The 26,025-nt window shown below is 48.3% G+C and overlaps 1 protein-coding gene across 1 annotated transcript in view; it reads left to right on the top strand.

Moving 5' to 3' along the window:
- SEMA5B (semaphorin 5B) overlaps positions 1-26,025 on the top strand; it is a 469,753-nt gene that overhangs the window by 249,520 nt on the left and 194,208 nt on the right. Inside the window, exon 5 of the mRNA XM_068246215.1 lies at positions 9,573-9,618. Within this exon, the coding sequence (XP_068102316.1) occupies positions 9,573-9,618 (46 nt within the window). The remainder of the gene's footprint in view (positions 1-9,572; positions 9,619-26,025) is intronic.

The raw sequence follows: 26,025 nt of genomic DNA, 5'->3' as shown, positions 1-26,025 counted from the left end.
ACCGGAGACTCGCTGTCCTCCACAACAGGAGATACCGAGCGCTACCGGAGACTCGCTGTCCTCCACAACAGGAGATACCGAGCGCTACCGGAGACTCGCTGTCCTCCACAACAGGAGATACCGAGCGCTACCGGAGACTCGCTGTCCTCCACAACAGGAGATACCGAGCGCTACCGAAGACTCGCTGTCCTCCACAACAGGAGATACCGAGCGCTACCGGAGACTTGCTGTCCTCCACAACAGGAGATACCGAGCGCTACCGGAGACTCGCTGTCCTCCACAACAATAGCGCAAGAGATACCGAGCGTTACCGGAGACTCGCTGTCCTCCACAACAGGAGATACCGAGCGCTACCGGAGACTCGCTGACCTCCACAACAGGAGATACCGAGCGCTACCGGAGACTCGCTGTCCTCCACAACAATAGCGCAAGAGATACCGAGCGTTACCGGAGACTCGCTGTCCTCCACAACAGGAGATACCGAGCGCTACCGGAGACTCGCTGTCCTCCACAACAGGAGATACCGAGCGCTACCGGAGACTCGCTGTCCTCCACAACAGGAGATACTGAGCGCTACTGGATACTCGCTGTCCTCCACAACAGGAGATACTGAGCGCTACTGGAGACTCGCTGTCCTCCACAACAGGAGATACCGAGCGCTACCGGAGACTCGCTGTCCTCCACAACAGGAGATACCGAGCGCTACCGGAGACTCGCTGTCCTCCACAACAGGAGATACCGAGCGCTACTGGAGACTCGCTGGCCTCCACAACAGGAGATACCGAGCGCTACCGGAGACTCGCTGTCCTCCACAACAGGAGATACTGAGTGCTACCGGAGACTCGCTGTCCTCCACAACAGTAGATACCGAGCGCTACCGGAGACTCGCTGTCCTTCACAACAGGAGATACCAAGCGCTACCGGAGACTCGCTGTCCTCCACATCAGGAGATACCGAGCGCTACCGGAGACTTGCTGTCCTCCACAACAGGAGATACCGAGCGCTACCGGAGACTCGCTGTCCTCCACAACAGGAGATACCGAGCGCTACCGGAGACTCGCTGTCCTCCACAACAGGAGATACCGAGCGCTACCGGAGACTCGCTGTCCTCCACATCAGGAGATACCGAGCGCTACCGGAGACTTGCTGTCCTCCACAACAGGAGATACCGAGCGCTACCGGAGACTCGCTGTCCTCCACAACAGGAGATACCGAGCGCTACCGGAGACTCGCTGTCCTCCACAACAGGAGATACCGAGCGCTACCGGAGACTCGCTGTCCTCCACAACAGGAGATACCGAGCGCTACTGGAGACTCGCTGTCCTCCACAACAGGAGATACCGAGCGCTACCGGAGACTCGCTGTCCTCCACAACAGGAGATACCGAGCGCTACTGGATACTCGCTGTCCTCCACAACAGGAGATACTGAGCGCTACTGGAGACTCGCTGTCCTCCACAACAGGAGATACCGAGCGCTACCGGAGACTTGCTGTCCTCCACAACAGGAGATACCGAGCGCTACCGGAGACTCGCTGTCCTCCACAACAGGAGATACCGAGCGCTACCGGAGACTCGCTGTCCTCCACAACAGGAGATACCGAGCGCTACCAGAGACTCGCTGTCCTCCACAACAGGAGATACCGAGCGCTACCGGAGACTCGCTGTACTCCACAACAGGAGATACCGAGCGCTACCTCCTCAAGAGTTTCTCTTCAAGATTTAGGGAATCTGCATTGTGTGGGTCGCATAACAATATAATCACATGAGATGCGCCGTGCGCAAACATTTACCCAGTCCCATTGTTAAGGTGGCCCTACACCAGGGGACTCGGCGGCCCATCAACCATCCAATTCGATTATTCTACTCTATCGGGGATGCCAAGTGTATGCCCGATAAACGATGCAACCAATTTTGGGCCCAAATTGGTCACATTAATCGGTCGGACATGCTGCAAGATGTCAGGCTGACTCGCTCCATCGGGTGCACGGCGGTAATGGCAAGTGGTATCGGAACAAGCAACGAAACCCCCGGCGCTGTTCCCGCAATGTGTATATACCAGTATGTATGTAATGTTTAAATGTGCTGTAAGTGTGCGGCTGATAGGTGAATGTAGAAACGCAGACTTACAGCACATTACATAGATACATACACTGCTGCGGACACAGCGGGCTCGGCCGATTCCCAGGAGATTTCATGCTGCGGCAATCGGCCTGAGGTGTATGGGCAGCTGACAGATCTCTCTCCAATCAGATTCGGCTAGAGAGAGAAGGAGATCTGTCTCTTGGTGGATCTGCCCATCATTGCCTGAAGTATGGCTGGCTTTATAGCATAGAGCATATAGGCACGCCTGCACTATGAGTGCTAACATTAACGTCTATGGACTGTCCTGATACAATCCATCAATTAACAAACAATTTGGCGGCCTCAATATAATTTGCGCACCACCCAATTGGGGAGACACTCAGGTACCTTAGAACAATATTCAAACATAAACTTCAAACCAGAGTGTCTTCATGTGCTTCAACAATATTTAATTTACAGCCTGCAAAACTTTTACAAAACATGGTTCACACTACATGTAGTGTGAACCATGTTTTGTAAAAGTTTTGCAGGCTGTAAATTAAATATTGTTGAAGCACATGAAGACACTCTGGTTTGAAGTTTATGTTTCAATATTGTCCTGATACAATGCAGATCGCACATCATGCACACTGACACACCAACTGTACAGCACACTGACACCAACTGCACCACACACTGACACCAACTGCACCACACACTGACAGCACTGCACACTGACACGCCAACTGTACCGCACACTGACAGCACTGCACGCTGACACACCAACTGTACAGCACACTGACACCAACTGCACCACACACTGACAGCACTGCACACTGGCACGCCAACTGCACCACACACTGACAGCACTGCACACTGGCACGCCAACTGTACAGCACACTGACAGCACTGCACACTGGCGCGCCAACTGTACAGCACACTGACACCAACTGCACCACACACTGACACCAACTGCACCACACACTGACACGCCAACTGTACCGCACACTGACAGCACTGCACACTGACACACCAACTGTACAGCACACTGACACCAACTGCACCACACACTGACAGCACTGCACACTGGCACGCCAACTGTACAGCACACAGACACCAACTGCACCGCACATTGACCGCACTGCACACTGACACACCAACTGTACAGCACACTGACAGCACTGCACACTGACACACCAACTGTACAGCACACTGACAGCAATGCACACTGACATACCAACTGTACAGCACACTGACATGCCAACTGTACCGCACACTGACAGCACTGCACATTGACTGCACCACACACTGACAGCACTGCACACTGACTAAATCAACTGCACTGCACACTGACTACACCAACTGCACCACACACTGACAGCACTGCACACTGACTACACCAACTGCACTGCACACTGACAGCACTGCACACTCACTGCACCACTCACTGACACACCAACTGCACCACTGACATCACCACACACTGACAGCACTGCACACTAACACACCAACTGCACCGCACACTGACCGCACCACACTGCCCTTCCCCTACTCCCCATCCCTCTCTCATCACTGCTCCTCCCTCTCTCCCTCTACATATATGGCTATCTTAGGAGATAGAGAAAGCTGGTTAGACGAGACTACAACCCAACAGTAAGACAAAAGACAAAGACAAACACTTAGGGCCCTTTTCCACTAGAGCGATTGTGATTGCTGAATCGCAAAATCGCAAATCGCTAGTGATTTTTAAATCGCTAGAGTTGTTACTTTATCATAGAAATCACGAGAAGTATTTTCCACTACAGTGATTCGATTTGGAAATCGCTAATCGCAAATCGCAATCGCTTGCTGGAGCGATTTTTACAATGATAATGCAATGCAAATGAAAATCACAAATCGCAATCGCATAACAGAATTAATGAAAAATCGCAATCGCAATCGCTGGCGTTTGTGATTTGTGATTGCGATTGCTAGTGGAAAAGGGCCCTGATATAGCGCTTTTCTCCTGGCGGACTCAAAGCGCCAGAGCTGCAGCCACTAGGACGCGCTCTATAAGCAGTAGCAGTGTTAGGGAGACTTTCCTAAGGTCTCCTGCTGAATAGGTGCTGGCTTACTGAACAGGCAGAGCCGAGATTTGAACCCTGGTCTCCCGTGTCAGAGGCAGTGCCCTTAACCAAAACTATCCAGCCACAGTACCTCCCTCTAACCTGAGTATTTCCAAAGCAGCAAAGACAGAAATTGGGGTTAGGCAGGAGAAAAGCTACTCATACACTGCTTTGAACATCAGCATTTCGGGATACAAGGAAAACAATGTGTGACAGGCTGTGGGATTTCAGTCTAGCAACAGTACAGCACTATCCTTGTAGCTGGAGAAGCACTTTAATGTAAATTCTGCATGCTTGTGAACCGTTTCCATCGAGACCGGCGCCCGTCCTGAGATCTCGTTCCCCGGCCCCCGTCCTGAGATCTCGTTACCTGGTGCCCTTTCCTGAGATCTCGTTCACCAGCACCCGTCCTGAGATCTCGTTCCCCCGGTGCCCGACCTGAGATCTCGTTTCCCGGCGCCCTTTCCTGAGATCTCGTTCCCCCGGCGCCCGTCCTGAGATCTCGTTCCCCCGGCGCCCGTCCTGAAATCTCGTTCCCCCGGCGCCCGTCCTGAAATCTCGTTCCCCCGGCGCCCGTCCTGAAATCTTGTTCCCCCGGCGCCCGTCCTGAAATCTCGTTCCCCCGGTGCCCGTCCTGAAATCTCGTTCCCCCGGCGCCCGTCCTGAGATCTCGTTCCCCGGCACCCGTCCTGAGATCCCGTTCCCCCGGCGCCCGTCCTGAGATCTCGTTCCCCCTGGCGCCCGTCCTGAGATCTCGTTCCCCCGGCGCCCGTCCTGAGATCTCGCTCCCCCGGCGCCCGTCCTGAGATCTCGTTCCCCCGGCGCCCGTCCTAAGATCTCGCTCCCCCGGCGCCCGTCCTGAGATCTCGTTCCCCCGGCGCCCGTCCTGAGATCTCGTTCCCCCGGCGCCCGTCCTGAGATCTCGTTCCCCCGGCGCTCGTTCCTGAGATCTCGTTCCCCCGGCGCCCGTTCCTGAGATCTCGTTTCCCCCGGCGCCCGTTCCTGAGATCTCGTTTTCCTCCGGCGCCCGTTCCTGAGATCTCGTTTCCCCCGGCGCCCGTTCCTGAGATCTCGTTTCCCCCGGCGCCCGTTCCTGAGATCTCGTTCCCCCGGCGCCCGTTCCTGAGATCTCGTTCCCCCGGCGCCCGTTCCTGAGAACTCGTTTCCCCGGCGCCCGTCCGGAGATCTCGTTCTTTCCTCTCCGTTATCCACCAGATGAATGAAATAATCCGGCTTGCGGTTCAGCGTTTTCTGCCTCCCTCTCTTTGACTTGGCCAGGCCGCTGCGTTTCGTCGCTCTGAAGCCTGATTAAAGGCAACGCCTCACACGGAGACAGGACGCCGGAGATCAGAGCGCTCAAATTGCTCTGTAAAATATTCATCTTCCCCAGGGGCTTGTTCCTGCCTTATTATACATCACGCTAAACGCAGCGTCGTTATGAATGATCAGCCGCTCGCTTAGCAGCTCAGCCGCCGCGGAAAAAGACGGGGACGCCGCTCTCCGCCTGCACAGGCTCCTGAAGGTCGAGGGAATGGCAGATTCGCCCTTTCGCGGCACAAACTGGCACGAACTAGCCTCGCTAAACATGTCATCTGGCGAGAAGGCGATAAAGTTGTGCGCGATGGTAACAAGCCACGGATCTGGCCCGGAATACTTATGAATATTGGATTGTGCTGGCAGTAATCGTTCGCTTCAAGGACGTCCGACCGCTGCGTTTTATTTTAATCAGTGTAAATATTAAAGTGCTTCTGTTGTAAGCCGAGGCCACATGATTGGTATCCACTAGAAATCGTGAATCGAAATCACTTAGGCCTGGTTTCCACTTGTGCGTTTTGTGTCAGATTTTTCTCTCAAAAAATTTGCATTTTTTTCGTACGCGTGAAAAAAAATCTGAGGTCCTGTATCATTTTTCGGACATCGCGTACGATTTGCATACAATGCTTTGTATAGGCAATGGGAATTTTAACGTTATTTGCCCGAAAATTCGCATTAGATCCATGGTTACAGGAAGTTGTCAGCAGTCATGACTAAGCTGTTACTATGCAGATTATGTTATATTTAACTAATGCGAATTTTCACGTTCATAAATTCGCATAAAACGCTTAAAAATTTACATGCAAATTTGCACCAATCAGAAAAATCTTATACAATTTTTTTGCAGCGAGAATGTGATGCTACAGTGGAAACGTAGCCTTAAAGAGACTCTGAAGCGAGAATAAATCTCTCTTCAGACCTCATAGATAGCAGGGGCATGTGTGCCGCTGCTAAACCGCCGCTATCCCGCGGCTTAACGGGGGTCCCTTCACCCCCAAACCCACCCCTGCAACACTTGGTCACAGACTTGGTCGCTCCTGGAGGCATGGCTAATGGCTGCAGCCCTGCCTCCAGTCGCGTCTGTCAGCGGCGCATCGCCGCCTCTCCCCCGCCCCTCTCAGTGAAGGAAGACTGAGAGGGGCGGGGGAGAGGCGGAGATACGCGCTGACAGACGCGCGTGGGGCAGGGCTGCGGCGGTTAGCCCTGCCCCAACCAGGAAGCGCTCCCCCGCTGCACCGAGGGGATTTGGGGGTAAAGGGACCCCCGTTTAGCGGCGGGATAGCGGCGGTTTAGCAGGGGCACACATGCCCCTGCTATCTATGAGGTCTGAAGCGAGATTTATTCTCGCTTCAAACTCTCTTTAAAGAGACACTGAAGTGAAAAAAAAAATGATATAGTGAATTGGTTGTGTACTATGAATAATTACTGGAAGATTAGCAGCAAAGAAAATATTCTCATACTTTTATTTTCAGGTATATAGTGTTTTTTCTAACATTGCATCATTCTATAATATGTGCAGATTACACAACACTCAGCATTCAAAATGATTCTTTCAGAGCAGTCTGTGAAGTAATGACCTCTCCTCTAGCAGAGGAAAAGTAAACAGTTCACTTACAGTTGAGATAATAAAAGTCAGATAACAGCCCTCTCCACGACTAACTTAGGGCTGGTTCAGATGGACGCTTGCGGAGCGTTTACCGCAAGCGTTCGGACCGTCGCGGTAAACGCTCCCCTTCAAGTGAATGGGAGCGTTTACACCGAGCTTTTGTGCGCTTTTACCCGAACGCGGCGTTCGGGTTGCCCCTGGAAGCAACATGTAGCTTCCAGGGAGCGGCCAACCGCGACGGCTAATGTTCCCCTATGGGAAAAAAAAACGCGACCGCATCACGACGCGACCGAAGGCTACTGAAAGCCTGACCGCGCAGCCGCCGCAACGCCCCCAGACGCAACGCTACGCAGACGTCCGTCTGAACCAGCCCTTAGTCGGAGAGCTTAATTGCTTGTTTGCATAGAGGTAACAACTGGAGTTTCTCAACTCTTCCTGTACTGGAAACAATTAGACTGATGTATCTGATCTTAATGTTTTATTTCTTAGCTGTGCTACACATACAAATCATAATATCATCATTTTTTTTTCGCTTCAGTGTCTCTTTAAGGAGGAACTTAAACCAATGATTGAACTTCATCCCAATTAGTAGCTGATACCCCCTTTTACATGAGAAATCTATTCCTTTTCACAAACAGACCATCAGGGGGCGCTGTATGGCTGATATTGTGGTGAAACCCCTCCCATAGTGTGATGTCAGGACCATGGTTCTGACAGTTTGCACTCTGTGAACCTCGTTGCATTGTGGGAAATAACACCTTTTTCCAGCTGCCAAGCAAGCAGTATCTCCCTCTGTGCATAGAACTCTTAATAACGAACATTCCGTACAGATCACCTGGCAGAACTAAAGGTGTCACCACCAGTGATAAATATCAGAATGTAAATGCAGCTATGTAATCCCTCGCTGGGACTCTCTACCTATGGTAAGATTATTTTGGGATGGTCAATTAGATGCTAATCATTCAGGGCTGGAACCCACAGGAGCGCTTTTGGCAGCACTGCGATACGCTAGCAGTTTGCCAAAACGCTGGGCTAATGTTAATGGATGGGGCAACTTCCACAGGAGCGTTTGCGTTTCCCAGAAACGCAAACGCAGGACCTGCAGCATTTTGGGAGCGTTAGCGCTTCAATGTAAAGTATTGAAACGCTAGCAGAAACGCTCAGCAAAACCTAAACTGAGCGGTTTTGCTAGCGTTTTGCGGTTCAGCACACTGTAGCAAAATTAAAAATAATTCACAGGACCAATCAGGATAAAAACGCGAAACGCAAAACGCTACACAACCGCTGAGGAAAAAAATACACTGTTGCAAAACGCGACCGAAAACTCGCATGAATCCGCTTGCAAACCGCTCAGGCAAAACGCTAGCGGTTGCGTTTTGCGTTTTTAGGATTTCAGTGGGTTCCAGGCCTCAGAGTTGATGCAAATTTTAATCAAATATATGCAGTTGGTGCATTTGATTGATCCATTTTTCAAGCTGTATAACTTTGCATCAACCTTTTCATCATTTAGGCCCAGTGCACACCGGACGGATCCGCCGGCCGCCTCCGCCTAAAAATCTGCGTGGCTAATGTAATTGAATGGGCTGGTGCACACCGGCAGTTTGAGGTTTTTAGCAAACCACAAACGTGCCTCTTGCTGCATGTTTGCGGTTTGCTAAAAACCTCAAACCGCCGGTGTGCACCAGCCCATAGAGATACAATCGCCAAGCGGTTGCTGATGCGGATGCGGCCGGCGGATCGCATCCAAATCCGCTCGGTGTGCACTGGGCCAAATCTCTGCAATCCACACCCAAAACCGCTAGCGTTTTGTGGATCTGCTATCGGTTTTGGTGTGCACTGGGCCTAACATCACTTTCACCATCCAGATTTGGAGCAAACTGCAGTGAAAATAACAATGAATACAATTGTTTATTGTTTACAATATTTATTTATAGATTATTTAGTTAGTGTTTGGCTCATTGTAAATGTTTCCTCTCCCTGATTTACATTCTGACATTTATCACAGGTGGTGCTATTAGTCCTGTCAGGTGATCTCTGTGGAATGTTTGTTACTGAGAGTTCTATGCACAGAGGGAGATATTGTTTGCTTGGCAGCTGGAAATTTCCCACAATGCAACAAGGTTCACGGACAGGAAACTGTCAGGACCATGGTCATGACATCACACTGTAGGCGGGGTTTCACCACAATATCAGCCATACAGCGCCCCCTGATTATATATTTGAGAAAAGGTAGTAAAGATCTCTCGTGGGAAAGGGGGTATCAGCTACTGATTAAGTTGACATTCAATCAGGTTACAGTTACTCTTTAAATGTCGCCCCCTAGAGGGACAGTGGTTGGTGTGTTTTAGCTTGATGTAAAGTGCTGTAGAATCAGTGTCAGTGCTCTATAAATGCATAATAATAATAAGGGCAGGCTGCATGTTTGTTGTAGTTATGATAGGAGGAGCTAATAACACTAATGACTGCTTCTATCTTTTTGCTGCAGGAACTTCCTCTTCCGGCTCAGTCTCTATAACGTCTCTCTCATACAGGTGAGTGCAGATTTCTTCTGGAACATAATAATAGTAATGTTAGTGTTTGGCTGTTGGAGACATTTCTACTGAGAATACGATTAGCAAGTGTTGATCTGTGGTTTCCGGTTCCCCAGCAGAGTCTGTGCATACTCACATCTGTACACCGCCACTGCTGTGCTGCTGGTCTAATGCCTTCTCTATTCCTCCCTGCAGAGCTCTGCTGCCTGTGTGCCTTATTTACATATCTGTGATCTGTACATCGGGTCTGCTGTGCTGCTGGTCTGATGCCCTCTCCATCTCCCCCCTGCAGAGCTCTGCTGCCTGTGTGTACCAGCCTTGCTTACATATCTGTGATCTGTACATCAGGTCTGCTGTGCTGCTGGTCTGATGCCCTCTCCATCTCCCCCCTGCAGAGCTCTGCTGCCTGTGTGTACCAGCCTTGCTTACATATCTGTGATCTGTACATCAGGTCTGCTGTGCTGCTGGTCTGATGCCCTCTCCATCTCCCCCTGCAGAGCTCTGCTGCCTGTGTGTACCAGCCTTACTTACATATCTGTGATCTGAACATCGGGTCTGCTGTGCTGCTGGTCTGATGCCCTCTCCATCTCCCCCCTGCAGAGCTCTGCTGCCTGTGTGCACCAGCCTTACTTACATATCTGTGATCTGTACATCAGGTCTGCTGTGCTGCTGGTCTGATGCCTTCTCCATTCCCCCCTGCAGAGCTCTGCTGCCTGTGTGTACCAGCCTTACTCACATATCTGTGATCTGCACATTGGGTCTGCTGTGCTGCTGGTCTGATGCCCTCTCCATCTCCCCCTGCAGATCTCTGCTGCCTGTGTGTACCAGGCTTGCTTACATATCTGTGATCTGTGCATCAGGTCTGCTGTGCTGCTGGTCTGATGCCATCTCCATCTCCCCCTGCAGAGCTCTGCTGCCTGTGTGCACCAGCCTTACTTACATATCTGTGATCTGTACATCAGGTCTGCTGTGCTGCTGGTCTGATGCCTTCTCCATTCCCCCCTGCAGAGCTCTACTGCCTGTGTGTACCAGCCTTGCTTACATATCTGTGATCTGTACATCAGGTCTGCTGTGCTGCTGGTCTGATGCCTTCTCCATTCCCCCCTGCAGAGCTCTACTGCCTGTGTGTACCAGCCTTGCTTACGTATCTGTGATCTGTACATCGGGTCTGCTGTGCTGCTGGTCTGATGCCTTCTCCATTTTCCCCTGCAGATCTCTGCTGCCTGTGTGTATTAGCCTTACTTGCATATCTGTGATCTGCACATTGAGTCTGCTGTGCTGCTGGTCTGATGCCTTCTCCATTCCCCCATGCAGAGCTGCCTATCTGTGTGTACCAGCCTTACTTGCATATCTGTGATCTGCACATCGGGTCTGCTGTGCTGCTGGTCTGATGCCTTCTCCATCTCCCCCCTGCAGAGTTCTGTTGACTGTGTGTACCAGCCTTACTTACATATCTATGATCTGCACATCGCGTCTGCTGTGGTGCTGGTCTAATGTCTTCTCCATTCCCCCCTGCAGAGCTCTGCTGCCTGTGTGCACCAGCTTTACATATCTGTGATCTGCAAAGAGATCAGCAGGGCTGCCAGGAAACTGGTATTTTCTAACAGAAAATAAACATGGCAGCCTCCATATCCCTCTCACTTCAGGTGTCCTTTAAGTGGAATACCTGTACAAGTGTCTGGGGACCTTCACCCCATTCAGACTGCAGAAGTAGCTCGGTGAGAGTGACGAAATGTCCTCTGCTACACTGAAACGACATGATTGTTTTTTTCTCAGGATATATCTTGTTCCGGATAACCGAGAACGATCACAGAAATACATGATCTTCTCTTTGTTATAAAACAATTGAACGATTGCGGTGCTCAGACTGCCTTCCCCGTATTGTACGATACGAACGATTGGTCCGCAGTTACGGGCTTATTTGATATTCACCTGCTGTTTTTTTTAAAGTCTTCTTCATTTTCCAACTCCTGTTCTGTTTACTCTTCCTCAGAACCCGGATAATCCCCCCATCGCTGCAGCCCACCGAGGGCGCTTTTCATAATAGACTCGCCGCTAATTGGCCCGGGCAGATTAAGCAGGCCTGGCGGCTCCCTGATAAATGCGTTTCTTGTCTTCGGCGTTCCGGGGAGAGTGAATACGAGCGCGATAAATTCTCTGGCACTTTTGTGAGGCGATCCTTTGAAATAATTCTCTCCTAAAGCTAACATGTCAGATGGAAATGAGAGCTGAAATAAGGCAGGGAGCGGCGGGCGGCGCGTTAACACTTCGATGCCCGCGGCGGCGCTCACCGCTCCACCCGCGATTCCTTTGCTGGCGGTTTGCACACTGGTTTTTGGCGAGGTGGTAACTTGAGCCACGCAGGAAATCTCTGAGGCGAGCGGATTTGTAGAGTTGGCTGACCCCCGGCGTTCCTGGAATGAAACGCTCGTTACCTGATGGGTAAACAGTGCAGAGGGTTCTGGGAAGTCGCAGGACGGCCAGATATGCAGCAGATCCTCTCCCATAAACAGATCTTCAGATCTTTGTCTGTTCCCGAGTGTCGCTCTGCATACCTATAGAGGGATTTATACCCAGCGCGATCTGGATGCACATAGCGTACATTGTGATTCTATAGAGAGGGGGGCTGGGGGGATATACATATTCATCAGACGCGATAGCTGAACACACAGCTGAAACACATATAGATGGGAACGGCTTTACATTGCAGAAATCGCTGTTACCATTCACTGATTCATTCACCCCCTGCTGTGCTGCGTGACACAGCGATTAGACACCGCACATTCTGGTGTCACCTCCTGATCTCTGACCACCGTATGCGACAGTAGCAAGCAGTGCTGAGGTCATCTCCTCGCTCTCCTCCTGCTAAACAGAGTCCCACATTTAGCACAGGACAATGCTAGGAGTTATACCAGTTACGTAAATATACCTTTACTGTGTCTCTGTGAAGTCCTGTTCTTTAGATATTGTCACTTACTGAATGTTGGGCTTCAGACGGGACAGGGAAAGGTTGTTTTCACAATAGAGATGGCTGTTTGGTAAAATCTGGTGTTTTGGTGGTATATACGGTTGTGTTTAGAAATGGGATTACAGTTCTAGCGGAATAGGAGAAAGTTGACAGAATATAGGTCGTAGTTCTGATGGGATAGGCAAAGTTTGTGTGAAGTATTGAGATTGCAGCTCTAGTAGTATCTGGGCCTCAGTAGGTGGTATGGAGAGTAGAGGTTTTGGTTCTGATGGTGTTGAGGGTTCCGTTAGGGTTGGTAAAGGTTGTGTGCAGAGTGGAGGTTGTAGTTCTGATGGTGTTGAGGCTCCTGGTAAGAGAAGGTTTTGTGCAGAGTGGAGGTTGTGGTTCTAATGGTACCTAGGGTTCCGTTAGGGTAGGAGAAGGTTGTGTGTAGAGTAGAGGCTGCAGTTTTTGTGGTATCTGGTTCAAGTGTAGTATTAGGTCGGGGACAGTGTGCAGGTTGAGGTAGGGTGGAGGAAGGTTGACATTACAGTTCTAGTATTATCTAGGGCTCCGGTGGTATGGAGAGTAGAGGTTGTGGTTCTGGTGGTGTCTGGGATTCAGGTGGGATAGGAGTTTATATTCAGAGTGGCGGTAGCAGTTCTGGTAGGACAGAACATTGTGTGAAGCGTGGAAGTTTGGATTTTGGTGGAATCTGGAGTTCATATGGGGTAGGAGAAGCTTGTTGTCAGAATGAAGATTGCAGTTCTGATATTATCTGGGGGTCACATAGGGTAGGAGAAGGTTGTGTGTAAAATGGAGGAGGTGGTTCTAGTGGTATGCAGTATTTGTATTTGTATAGCGCCTTTCTCCTGTCGGACTCAAAGCGCTTGCGAGGCAGCCACTAGAGCGCACTCAGTAGGCAGTAGCAGTGTTAAGGAGACTTGCCCAAGAAACTCCTTACTGAAATAGGTGCTGGCTTACTGAACAGGCAGAGCTGAGGGTATGCAGGGTTTAGGTGGGATTCGAGAAGGTTGGGTGCAGAATAAAGGGTACAGATCTGGTGGTATCTGGGGTCCTGGTAGGATAGAAGGTTGTGTGTAGAACAGAGATGGTGGTTCTAGTGGTATCCAGGTGGGATAGGAGAAGGTGTGCAGAATGTAGATTACAGATTTGGTAGTATCTGAGGCTCGGGTAGGAGAGGAGAAGGTTGTACGCAGAATGGAGGTTACATATCTGGGGGTATCCAGGGTTTAGTAAAGGTAAGAGAAGGTTGTGTGCAGAAGAAAGGAGGTGGTTCTAGTTATATCCAGGGTTTAGGGATTGGAGAAGGTTGGGTGCAGAAAGGAGGTTACAGATCTGGTGTTATCGGTGGTTTTGGTAGGATAGAAGAAGGTTGTGTAGAAGTGAGGAGGTGGTTCTGGTGGTATCCAGGGATTAGGGTTTGGAGAAGGTTGGGTACAGAATGGAGGTTACAGATCTGGTGGTATTTGGGGTCCTGGTAGGATAGGAGAAGGTTGTGTAGACGTGAGGAGATGGTTCTGGTGGTATCCAGGGATCAGGTTGTTTGGAGAAGGTTGGGTGCAGAATTGAGGTTACAGATCTGGTGGTATCTGGGGTCCTGGTAGGATAGGAAAAGGTTGTGTGTAGAAGAGAACTGATGGTTCTTGCGGTGTCCATGGTTTAGGAATTGGAGAAGGTTGAGTGCAAAGTGGAGGCTACAGATCTGGTGGTATCTGGGGTCCTGGTAGGATAGGAGAAGGCTGTGTGTAGAAGAGAGGTGGGTGGTTCTGGCAGTGTCCATGGCTTAGGGATCAGAGAAGGTTGGGTGCAAAGTGGAGGCTACAGATGTGGTGGTATCTCGGGCTCCAGTGGGATAGGAGAAATATACCATACTGGTGGCATATGGTATTCATATTAGGATGAGCTGTACATAGAACTATACTGAAAAGCAGTTCAGGGTTGCAAATGGTGGGACATGTTCTGGACCTAGTCCAGCTCCGCAGAATTTCCTCAAGGCCCTCCAGCCTCAGCAGCTGAATTCACCCATCCTGCTCGATTTGACAATCCCCTCGGATGTCGCCGTACATTGTGCGTGTTCGGTAGTTGACCGGTCTCCGGCTCCTCGATGCGTATCGCCGAGCACGGCCACCCGGGAGAGATCTGCCTGTGATTGAGGTGTGACCTGAACTCTGTAACGATCTCCGATGATGAGTTTTGTATCTCAGGAACATTGAGCAGCCATTGGCCGAGTAACGAGATAATACTTCACTCGGATTGCCGTGCGTTCCTCGCCTTTGTGGTTTGTGAAGGACCCACGAGCGGCGCCGGGCCTGGCAGGTTCCAACACGTTCTTACATCCGAGGCCAGCGTGTGTGTAAGGTGCGTCTGTCTGCAGTCAACCCGCCAGGTGACCAGACCCGACTGGGCGAGCCAGAACTTGTGAGACCACCGAACAGAACGCAGAGGTCACACATTCCTGAGAGGGGGAAGGAGGTCCTGATACTGCCAGGAAACATCTGCCTCTAAATATAGATCTTCTTCCATCACCACAAAGGCAGCATTTACCTCACAGAAAAGCATACTTGATATTTCACCCCCTTTTCACAGGAAATTTAATTTCTGACACCCTCAGCTGTTTGCAGCGCTCGGAACGCTTTCTCGTCTGCGTCCTGCTGACAGAGGCGAGGAAATCTATTCCTCAGGCTCATCAAAGAGAAGATGACAGCCTGCATTCACCAACATGCAATATAGCATGTATACACAAACGCTTTCAACAGGCAAGAGCATTAGAAAAGCCCCTAAATTGCACACTGCTGATTGTGGGCAGTTATCTGCTCTTTAAAGTCATATTTTTAGAGTAACAGCTTATACAGTACATACTGGAGGTAGCAGAGATCAGCACACACTGCAGCTAGTTTACTATCAGTACAGGCACAGAGTAACCATTCATACTGTACATACTGGGGGTAGCAGAGATCAGCACACACTGCAGCTAGTTTACTATCCATACAGGCACAGAGTAGCAGCTTATACTGTACATACTGGGGTTAGCAGAGATCAGCACACACTGCAGCTAGTTTACTATCAGTACAGGAACAGAGTAACAGCTTATACTGTACATACTGGAGGTAGCAGAGATCAGCACACACTGCAGCTAGTTTACTATCAGTACAGGCACAGAGTAACCATTCATACTGTACATACTGGGGGTAGCAGAGATCAGCACACACTGCAGCTAGTTTACTATCAGTACAGGCACAGAGTAACCATTCATACTGTACATACTGGGGGTAGCAGAGATCAGCACACACTGCAGCTAGTTTACTATCAGTACAGGCACAGAGTAACCATTCATACTGTACATACTGGGGGTAGCAGAGATCAGCACACACTGCAGCTAGTTTACTTTCCATACAGGCACAGAGTAGTAGCTTATACTGTACATACTGGGGTTAGCAGAGATCAGCACACACTGCAGCTAGTTTACTATCAGTACAGGAACAGAGTAACAGCTTATACTGTACATACTGGAGGTAGCAGAGATCAGCACACACTGCAGCTAGTTTACTATCAGTACAGGAACAGAGTAACAGCTTATACTGTACATACTGGAGGTAGCAGAGATCAGCACACACTGCAGCTAGTTTAATATCAGTACAGGCACACAGTAACAGCTTATACTGTACATACTGGAGGCAGCAGAGATCAGCACACACTGCAGCTAGTTTACTATCAGTATAGGCACAGAATAAAACAGGTTATACTGTACATACTGGAGGTAGCAGAGATAAGCACACGCTGCAGCTAGTTTACTATCAGTACACAAAGTGTAACAACTTATACTGTACATACTGGAGGTAGCAGAGATCAGCATATGCTGCAGCTAGTTTACTATCAGTACAGGCACAGAGTAACAGCTTATACTGTACATACTGGAGGTAGCAGAGATCAGCACACACCGCAGCTAGTTTACTATCAGTACATGCACAGAGTAACAGCTTATACTGTACATACTGGAGGTAGCAGAGACCAGCACACACTGCAGCTAGTTTACTATCAGTACAGGCACAGAGTAAAACAGCTTATACTGTACATACTGGAGGTAGCAGAGATCAGCACACACTGCAGCTAATTTACTATCAGTACATGCACAGAGTAACAGCTTATACTGTACATACTGGAGGTAGCAGAGATCAGCACACACTGCAGCTAATTTACTAACAGTACAACATTGCACAGTTGAGTGCGGTGAGAAGCCGGAGTTATAAATTGGGAGGTCTTTTCAAGTTTACTGTCTATGTGGCAATTGACAATAAAATTTTAGGCGGTACTTGAACGACCATAATCATAAATCTATTACAGCGAGTTTTGGGCTTACAAGAATGGATAAACAAGTTATAAATAATGCAGAATTGGTATTTTTAATTACATTTATTCAGGTAAATTTTGGATTGTATGCCGTTTGGCATTGGACCAATGCAGTATAAAGTTAGCCATACATGACCAGAGAAATCTGATTCATTTTTATTGCTCGATCAAATAATTTTAAATACTGAACCAATATATCATATACTTATGATTGATTTTTCTGACTTTTTTTTTGAAGGATTGAACAATGCATTCTATTTATCTATCTAATTTTTCCAACATACTCAATCTGATTTTTACTGGAAAAAAAACGAAAATCTGTGTTTTTTTCTCGATCGAAAGAAAAAACATTTCTTTGTTACAGCTGATACAAATCCTGCAATAAATATGCAGTGTGTCTACTTCCTGCTTTTATGGAAGCAGACATAGGGTTAACATCCTGTGTTTAGAAATTAGCTGTTTTGCCGAGGCAGCCAGCTGACACAGCTGAGAGATCAAATTAAAGTTGTGAGTAGTCACACATGAGGGGGAATTAGACAGGCTAAACCAGGCATGGCTAAACTTGGCCCTCCAGCTGTTTAGGAGCTACAATTCCCACAATGCATTGCAGGAGTCTGACAGCCACAGTCATGACTCATAAAGGCAAATGCATTGTGGGACTTGTAGTTCCTTAACAGCTAGAGGGCCAAGTTTGCCCAGGCCTGGGCTAAACTCTCTAAATACATACAAGCCAGATTTCTACACGGTTTCCTTCCATCCTTTGCAAGAGTGTAGGTCCACTTTAAACGGAACCTAAACTGAGAAGGATGTGGATTTTTCTTTCTAAAATAATACCAGTTGCCTGACTCTCCTGCTGATCCTGTGTCTCTAATACTTTTAACAAACAAACACAGAACATTTATATCGCGCTTTTCTCCTGGCGGACTCAAAGCGCCAGAGCTGCAGCCACTAGGACGCGCTCTATAGGCAGTAGCAGTGCTAGGGAGACTTGCCTAAGGTCTCCTACTGAATAGGTGCTGGCTTACTGAACAGGCAGAGCTGAGATTTGAACCCGGGTCTCCTGTGTCAGAGCCCTTAACCATTACACTATCCAGCCACAGCCCCTCAACAAGCATGCAGCAGATCAGGTGCTCTGACTGAAGTCAGCCAGTACTGCAGCCAGAGAGATCAGCAGGACTGCCAGGCAACTGGTATTGTTTAAAAGGAAACATCCATATCCCTCTCAGTTAAGGTTCCCTTTAAAGGTTTACTTAAAAAAAGAAAGTTCACTTGATCAGTAGGCTTTGAACTTTGGTACTTGAAGGAGATCAATGTACTCTGCCCATCCCCCAGTCCTCGCTCTTCATATAAGACAATTGGGGGGATGGGGGTATTGAGAGAGCGATCGGACAAAGCACATCACAGCCATAGGAAATTGATGGTGTTGCGATTTTCTCAGCTCAGTGCATTGTGGGAATATCCCTGCAGAGTTCACGCAGGGAGCAGAGGTGAGGGCGGGATTCCTGCTCATCAATAGCTGGATCAGGGGGCTCCAGAAAGCTGAGGGAAGGGCTGTATGGAATCAGAAGGGTAACAATCGCTGGGGATTGCCTAGTGGGGTCTCCATTATCCCCCGGCGGCCTCCGGTGACCCCTCGCAGGGGCGCTGGTCGGGGACCGGTGACAGAGCTGCCGACAGTTGTCAGCAAACAGTACCAAGCAATCTGTCCATCGTATTCAAGATCTGCTGACCCTCCTTCTACATGGAGGTGGTATAGCTGGGCACTCACCATGCAATTATTATTCAAGCATGTCGATATTCAGATCTGATTGGATACAGAAAAAAGCAAGCACACACACGTATGCAAATGTTCTAAATTCCTAGTTGGATTTCTCCTAATTTGGATCATGTTTCCGATTGGATATCAATTGACAATTTTTGGAAGAGGCATACACATGCAACAAAATAGCGAGTATTTCAATCAATATTTTCCAGCATGTCCGATCTGCTTGTGATCATTCACTGACAATCGATAGTCTGTACAGTTTCTTACCCTTTCCTGTTCTCGACTGGAAGTAAAAATTGCACAGTGTGTGCCATCCTTGAAATTGGCCAATCATTGTGTAAGCACCTTTAGACGAGGGGTGGGCTGGATGCGTTCCCCTGTATGTGATGCAAAGTTCATTTTCTGTCCTCGTTTGAGGCAGCGTTTGAAGTCCTCGTAAATAGCGATGATTAGTACGCTGCTATAACTCATTTTCAGCACAAACCCAAAATCAGGCTTTTTCTGGGAATGTCTGCGAGCAATCAGGACGCCTGTGTGCCTCTGACAGCTGCTGATGGGAGATTTCAGGAACATTATCTACAAATTCATCATTTTTAGGCAGCATTTTGTCAGGGAAGGAAATCCCAAACATCAACTGCATTTATCTAGAGAGCGGGAGAGTCAGGGAACTTGTGATTAGACGATGGGAGCACAGGACGCGAATCTGAGGACGCAAATCACAGGGTGAGAAGGAGCAGAGTCCTCCAGCAGCGCAGAGTATATCAGGAGAGGAGAGTTAGAGGAAGAGCAGAGTCCTCCAGCAGCACAGAGTATATCAGGAGAGGAGAGTTACATAGAGGAAGGAGCAGAGTCCTCCAGCAGCACAGAGTATATCAGGAGAGGAGAGTTAGAGGAAGGAGCAGAGTCCTCCAGCAGCACAGAGTATATCAGGAGAGGAGAGTCCTCCAGCAGCACAGAGTATATCAGAAGAGGAGGGTTAGAGGGAGGAGCAGAGTCATCCAGCAGCACAGAGTATAGCAGGAGAGGAGAGTTAGAGGAAGGAGCAAAGTCCTCCAGCAGCACAGAGTATATCAGGAGAGGAGAGTTAGATAGAGGAAGGAGCAGAGTCCTCCAGCAGCACAGAGTATATCAGGAGAGGAGAGTCCTCCAGCAGCACAGAGTATATCAGGAGAGGAGAGTTAGAGGAAGGAGTAGAGTCCTCCAGCAGCACAGAGTATATCAGGAGAGGAGAGTTAGATGGAGGAAGGAGCAGAGTCCTCCAGCAGCACAGAGCATATCAGGAGAGGAGAGTTAGATGGAGGAAGGAGCAGAGTCCTCCAGCAGCACAGATTATATCAGGAGAGGAGAGTTAGATAGAGGAAGGAGCAGAGTCCTTCAGCAGCACGGAGTATATCAGGAGAGGAGAGTTAGATGGAGGAAGGAGCAGAGTCCTCCAGCAGCACAGAGCATATCAGGAGAGGAGAGTTAGATGGAGGAAGGAGCAGAGTCCTCCAGCAGCACAGATTATATCAGGAGAGGAGAGTTAGATAGAGGAAGGAGCAGAGTCCTCCAGCAGCACGGAGTATATAAGGAGAGGAGAGTTAGAGGAAGGAGCAGAGTCCTCCAGCAGCACAGAGTATATCAGGAGAGGAGAGTTAGAGGAAGGAGCAGAGTCCTCCAGCAGCACAGAGTATATCAGGAGAGGAGAGTTAGAGGAAGAAGCAGAGTCCTCCAGCAGCACAGAGTATATCAGGAGAGGAGAGTTAGAGGAAGGAGCAGAGTCCTCCAGCAGCACAGAGTATATCAGGAGAGGAGGGTTAGATAGAGGGAGGAGCAGAGTCCTCCAGCAGCACAGAGTATATCAGGAGAGGAGAGTTAGAGGAAGGAGCAGAGTCCTCCAGCAGCGCAGAGTATATCAGGAGAGGAGAGTTAGAGGAAGGAGCAGAGTCCTCCAGCAGCGCAGAGTATATCAGGAGGACTCTTGCTGTTGATCTGATGTGAAGTAATAAATAATAATCAGTGAACGCTCGAGGCCTCCCGTCGTTTGTTGATCCTTCTCCTTACAATAGACGGGGGAATGTTTTGGGTCGCACAATATGGCCGCCCCTTTTGTCCGCAGCCGCTACTTGTGAGGCGAGTCTCTTAAAATGTAATTAAGATGTTAACCCCTGAGCTCCCGCCTCCCCTCTGCAGCCCGCCGCAGCGCTGGGCCCCTCAGGAGCTCCGCCAGGCCTTATTAACAGGAAGAAAGGAACTTATTAAAAATTGTTTTGGTGTAATAGAGCGCAGTGGCGGGCGTCCTCGCGGGTCCGAGGGGCTTATTATCGGAATGTTAATGAGTTTTCTTTCTTCCCCAGTGAATGAATGAATTGCTTGCTTTGTTATCCGGAGGTATTTACTATGGCCGGTGCTCCCCCCTCCCTCCCCCGCCTCTTTTATCTGCGCGATGGAATCACATTATCCGACCGTGCCAGCTGGGCCATCTGGAGAAAGCGCTGGGCGAGGATTTATCCCTATTATGAGCCATGATTTACCCAATGGACGCGGCCTGCGGTGGGAAGCGTCCCAGCATGCCTTGTGTGTAGCGGAAGCGTCCCTGGCCGCGTGGGTCTCATCCGTGCCAGGCTGAGCGATGCGCGGCTGCGAGGAATAAACGTCCACCTGTCGATACATTTCTGCGGTCACAAAGCCCCTCCCTGCGGAGCGATAGAAGAGGGATTAAAGTTGCGTTTCCGGAGGAATATTCTTCTCAGTATAGATCATCTGGGAAGGCAGATATCGAGTACGGCGGGCCGCGTTTTTACTTGCACGCTCGTCCGCTTTGATCTGGATGGGGGGACAGAAATCCCTCCGGGGTAGCCAGGCCCAATTCTACATCCTCTGGGGAGCTGAAATCCCTTCCTGATCCCAAAAAGACCATCTGATCCCTTCCCTCCGCCAACATGCTGCCATATTGTCCTCCGAAAGAGGGATGGAGGAGAATGAGAGATATTTAAAGAGGAACTGTCACAAAAATCTTAAGTTTTAAAGCACATACAAATAAGTACATTGAGCCATAAATGACTTTTCTCCTATGTTGCTGTCACTTACAGTAGGTAGTAGAAATCTGACATTACCTACAGGTTTTGGACTAGTCCATCTCTCCATAGGGTATTCTCAGCATGACCTTTATTCTTTATAAAGACACTCCTTCAAAAAGATTAATACAAAGATGCTGGCCAGCCTCCCTGCTCACTGTACACTATTTTGGCTGGAGCAACTGCCATTCACAAAGTGCTTTTATATAAAAAGAAAACCCTGAGAACCCCCCTATGAGAAGATGGGCTAGTCCAAAACCTGTTGGTAATGTCAGATTTCTACTACCTGCTGTAAGTGACAGCAACATAGGAGGAAAGTAATTTATGGCTCATTTAACTCCAGAACAAATGTACTTCTTATTTTTATATGTTTACATGTATTTTAATTTTTAAGATTTTCACGACAGAGGTCCTTTAAGCATTTAGGCCCCGTTCACAATGGGAATCACAAAATGCTAGCGATTATCGCTAGTGTTTTGCCAAGGCATTTTCTTCGCGATTATCGCATATTTTTTTACTGTACATTTTCACCATTTTTGAGCAATCACAATTTGCGTTTTAAATCTATCGCGATCGCTCTAAAATCGCAAAAAAAAATACTGCATGTTGTGCGTTTGTTGCAAATCACCAGCATTCGCAGCAGTGACAACACTGCCCTATAGTTCACATTATACCAGTGCTTTAAAAAGCGCCAGCGATCGTCGACGGTTAGCAGGAAACGGCCGCTCATCGCCCCAGGGTGAGTGGCCCGTATAGTCGCAGGGCACGAAAACACAGCGACTGTCCTCTCGTCATGAGGGGACACAGGAGAAACTAGACGCAAACATGAGTTAGGTGGTTTGGCAGCACGGTGGGTGCTAAAGGTGTCCATTGACAATTCAGCTTCACAAATGATTGACCGCCAAATCCGATTGTTGCAATCGATCATTAACGATCATTTGGGGGCCACTAGCAGAGGGAAAATGATAAGCAATCCGATCAAACAAAATTAATCATTCCAAAATTTGGATCGACCGAACAATTGATAACATGATCGTTAATCATAAACACCATTAATGGTACCCGATCCAACCGATCCTATGGTCGATCATTCGGGAGAATGTACAGCCAATGCCACCTTAAAGAGGAACATAAACCCAGGATTGAACTCCATCCCAATCAGTAGCTGATACCCCCTTTCCCATGAGAAATCTATTCCTTTTCTCAAACGGATCATCAGGAGGCTCTGTATGGCTGATATTGTGTTGAATCCCTCCCACAGTGTGATGTCATGACCATGGTCCTGACAGTTTCCTGTCTGTGAGCCTCTTTGCATTGTGGGAAATACTGGCTTTTCCAACTGCCAAGCAAGCAGAGTCTCCCTCTGTGCATAGAACTCTCAGCAAGGAACATTCTGTACAGATCACCCAGCAGAACAAAATATATCACCACCAGTGATGAATGTCAGAAATCGGGGAGAGGGAAGATTTTACAATAGACTAAATAATCTGTAAATAAATATTGAAAACAACAAGCAGTTTTATTGATAGTGTTATTTTCACTGCAGTTCCCCTTTAATGTTTCATCCTCACCAAACATTGCCTATTGTTACTTATTCGGTAGAGAATAAATGGAAGGAACCCAGCCTAGCCACACACTTATCAATATTTTGTGTTTAATTGACCTTTAAAGTGAACCAGAGATGAAGCACACTCATGTATTTTACCATATATATCAGTAAGAACATTAGAGAAAACACTTACCCTGCTCTCTGTTTCATCCTCATTGCTAAATCTGCCTGTTATGAGCTCTGATAAGAATCCCCGACTGAGCATTCAGTCTGGCTTTCACCGGAATGATTATAGCTGAGTCTGTCTTCTCTGGTGTCTTTTCAAGCCCAAGCCTGCCCCCTTGTGGCTCTGCGTTCCTGCTATTTATCCTCGAAGCTGCAAATCAGAGCCACAAGGGGGCAGACTTGGCCTTGAAAAGACATCACAGAAGACTGACTATAATCTTTCCAGTGAAAGCCAGACTGAATGCTCAGTCGGGGATTCTTATCAGGGCTGATAACAAGCAGGCTGAGCAGTGAAGGATGAAACAGAGAGCAAGGTAGGTGTTTTCTCTAATGTCCCCACTGATATATATGGTAAAATACATGAGGGTGCTTCCTCGGTTCTCTTTAAATTCAATTCGCATATTGAGTTGAGGATGAATCAAAAACACTTTTGGCTGTTCGATTGATGAAAAGTGACCAATATCGCTCTGAAAAATCTAAGCTCCAACAATTGTGCAGGATGGAAAATTTCAACGGCTCACACAGGGATCTGCTTTCGTTTCAGCCAATTTCAATTGATTTTCTGTTTCTTGGTCATTTGCTTTTACATCGATCTCATTGCCACTTCAAGTGATCGAAACACCTATCCGAATGATAATGTTGATTAAAAAAAAGATCTATCGGATATCAGTGGGTGGGCTTTGATCCATTTAATTCCAATCAGCTTATATTTTGATTATAAAAAGTTGATTGTTCTATCGTTTGATCGGAAGTCAATAATCGTGTGGCTACCTTTGGCACAAGTCCTTGTGGTACAGCACTGCTACATTTAGTTTGCTTGGAGATTTGTGTAAGTTGAATTAATTTGCAAGTTGACTCCTCTGTTATACACGGTGAAACGTGGATAAACGATCAAATCGCACCTGAAGTGAGAGGGACATGCAGGCTGACATATTTATTTTCTGTTAAGCAATACCAGTTGCCTGGCTGTCCTGCTGATCTATTTGGCTGCAGTAGTGTCTGAATCACACACCTGAAACATGCATTTAGCTAATCCAGTCACACTTCAGTCAGAGCACCTGAACTGCTGCATGCTTGTTCAGGGGCTATAGCTAATAGTATTAGAGGCAGAGGATCAGCCAGGCAGACAACTGGTATTGTTTAAAAGGAAATAAATATGCCAGTCTCCATATCCCTCTCACTTCAGTTGCCCTTTAACTTTTGGACAAGTCTGGATTTGGACATAGAGTAGAAACAGTGTTTTTGTGTGTATAGAGCAGTTGATGCTATAGTAAGGCCCGGTTCACATTAGTGTTCGCTATCCGGATTTTCCGGATCTGATCCGGACCGCATACTGTACAAACGGAACGCACGTTCCGCATAGCAATGTAAAGTCTATGCGGACGTTCACACGTGTCCGTTCCGTACAGTACGGAGCCGGATCGGATCCGGACTCTGGACACTTTTCCAACATGCGCTATTTTTTTGTGTCCGGATCTCCGGCCCACGCACCCGGACCGGAGCCGGACCTGAGCCTGACAGCACCATCCGGAACACAAAAACCAATGGGAAACGGAAGGCACAGAACACACTGCCTACAAACACCTGACGTTCTACCCCACTTCCTATGCGTATCAAAGCGGCCATTTCGGATGGGGACACATGGGCCAAGCATGTCTGGAGTGGAGCAGCAGTGACAGACGTGCTGGAGCTGTTTGGCAGAATATCGGAGGTGGAGGTGAGGCCTACAGCGGAGGAACCTGATTCTACAGGTGCACCAGGTGCACCTTCTGCTGACCCCAACATTTTTTTATTTTAATTTCACTATTTTTTGCCCACGGATCCGGATGGCAGCCTGATGCATGCCTGATACAAACGGACCGGATCGGAACCGTACGGTTCTGATCAGGTCAGGATCCGATCAGGATCCGGTCCGTTTACTTGCCAAAATGCAAGTGTGAACGGGGCCTTACTGGGTGCATTATATTATTATTATTATTATTATTATTATTTATCTAAACAGTTTATTGAGGTGCATAACAAAAGGACAACAACATAACATTGAACAATATCCAGCAAGTACAAAATACTCTAAAATGTACCAGTAATAAAATACCAAACTCGCCTCAGGATAAAACCATGTACAGTTAGCACATAAAGTAGAAACTTCATAATATATTAAATAACAGAACTCAGATTAAACCTTGTGTGTGGTCAAGCAAACCTCCAAACCCCCCTCCAGCATCCCCGCCCCCAAAACCTTCAGTATTAAGAATACAGAAGGAACAATTATTCATTCATCTGGAGATGCCCTCGATATGATAACCAAGCTTCCCATATAACATTAAAGCGATCCAGGTTTTCAGTACTTTATCCACCACTACAGTATATCTATGTCCTCTGTGACTTCATCTAAGCCACGAGTCAGTAGATCTACGTCTTGTAGCAGAAGCAGTGCTGTGCAGGATTGGGCTTGCTCCTGTGCACATTTCTGGCACTATCTGATGCAGCATTA

The sequence above is a fragment of the Hyperolius riggenbachi genome, chromosome 7 (assembly GCF_040937935.1).
Source record: "Hyperolius riggenbachi isolate aHypRig1 chromosome 7, aHypRig1.pri, whole genome shotgun sequence".
Classification (NCBI taxonomy): domain Eukaryota; kingdom Metazoa; phylum Chordata; class Amphibia; order Anura; family Hyperoliidae; genus Hyperolius; species Hyperolius riggenbachi.
The sequence above is the reverse complement of the archived record's forward strand: the minus strand, read 5'-3'. Positions and strand labels throughout refer to the sequence as shown.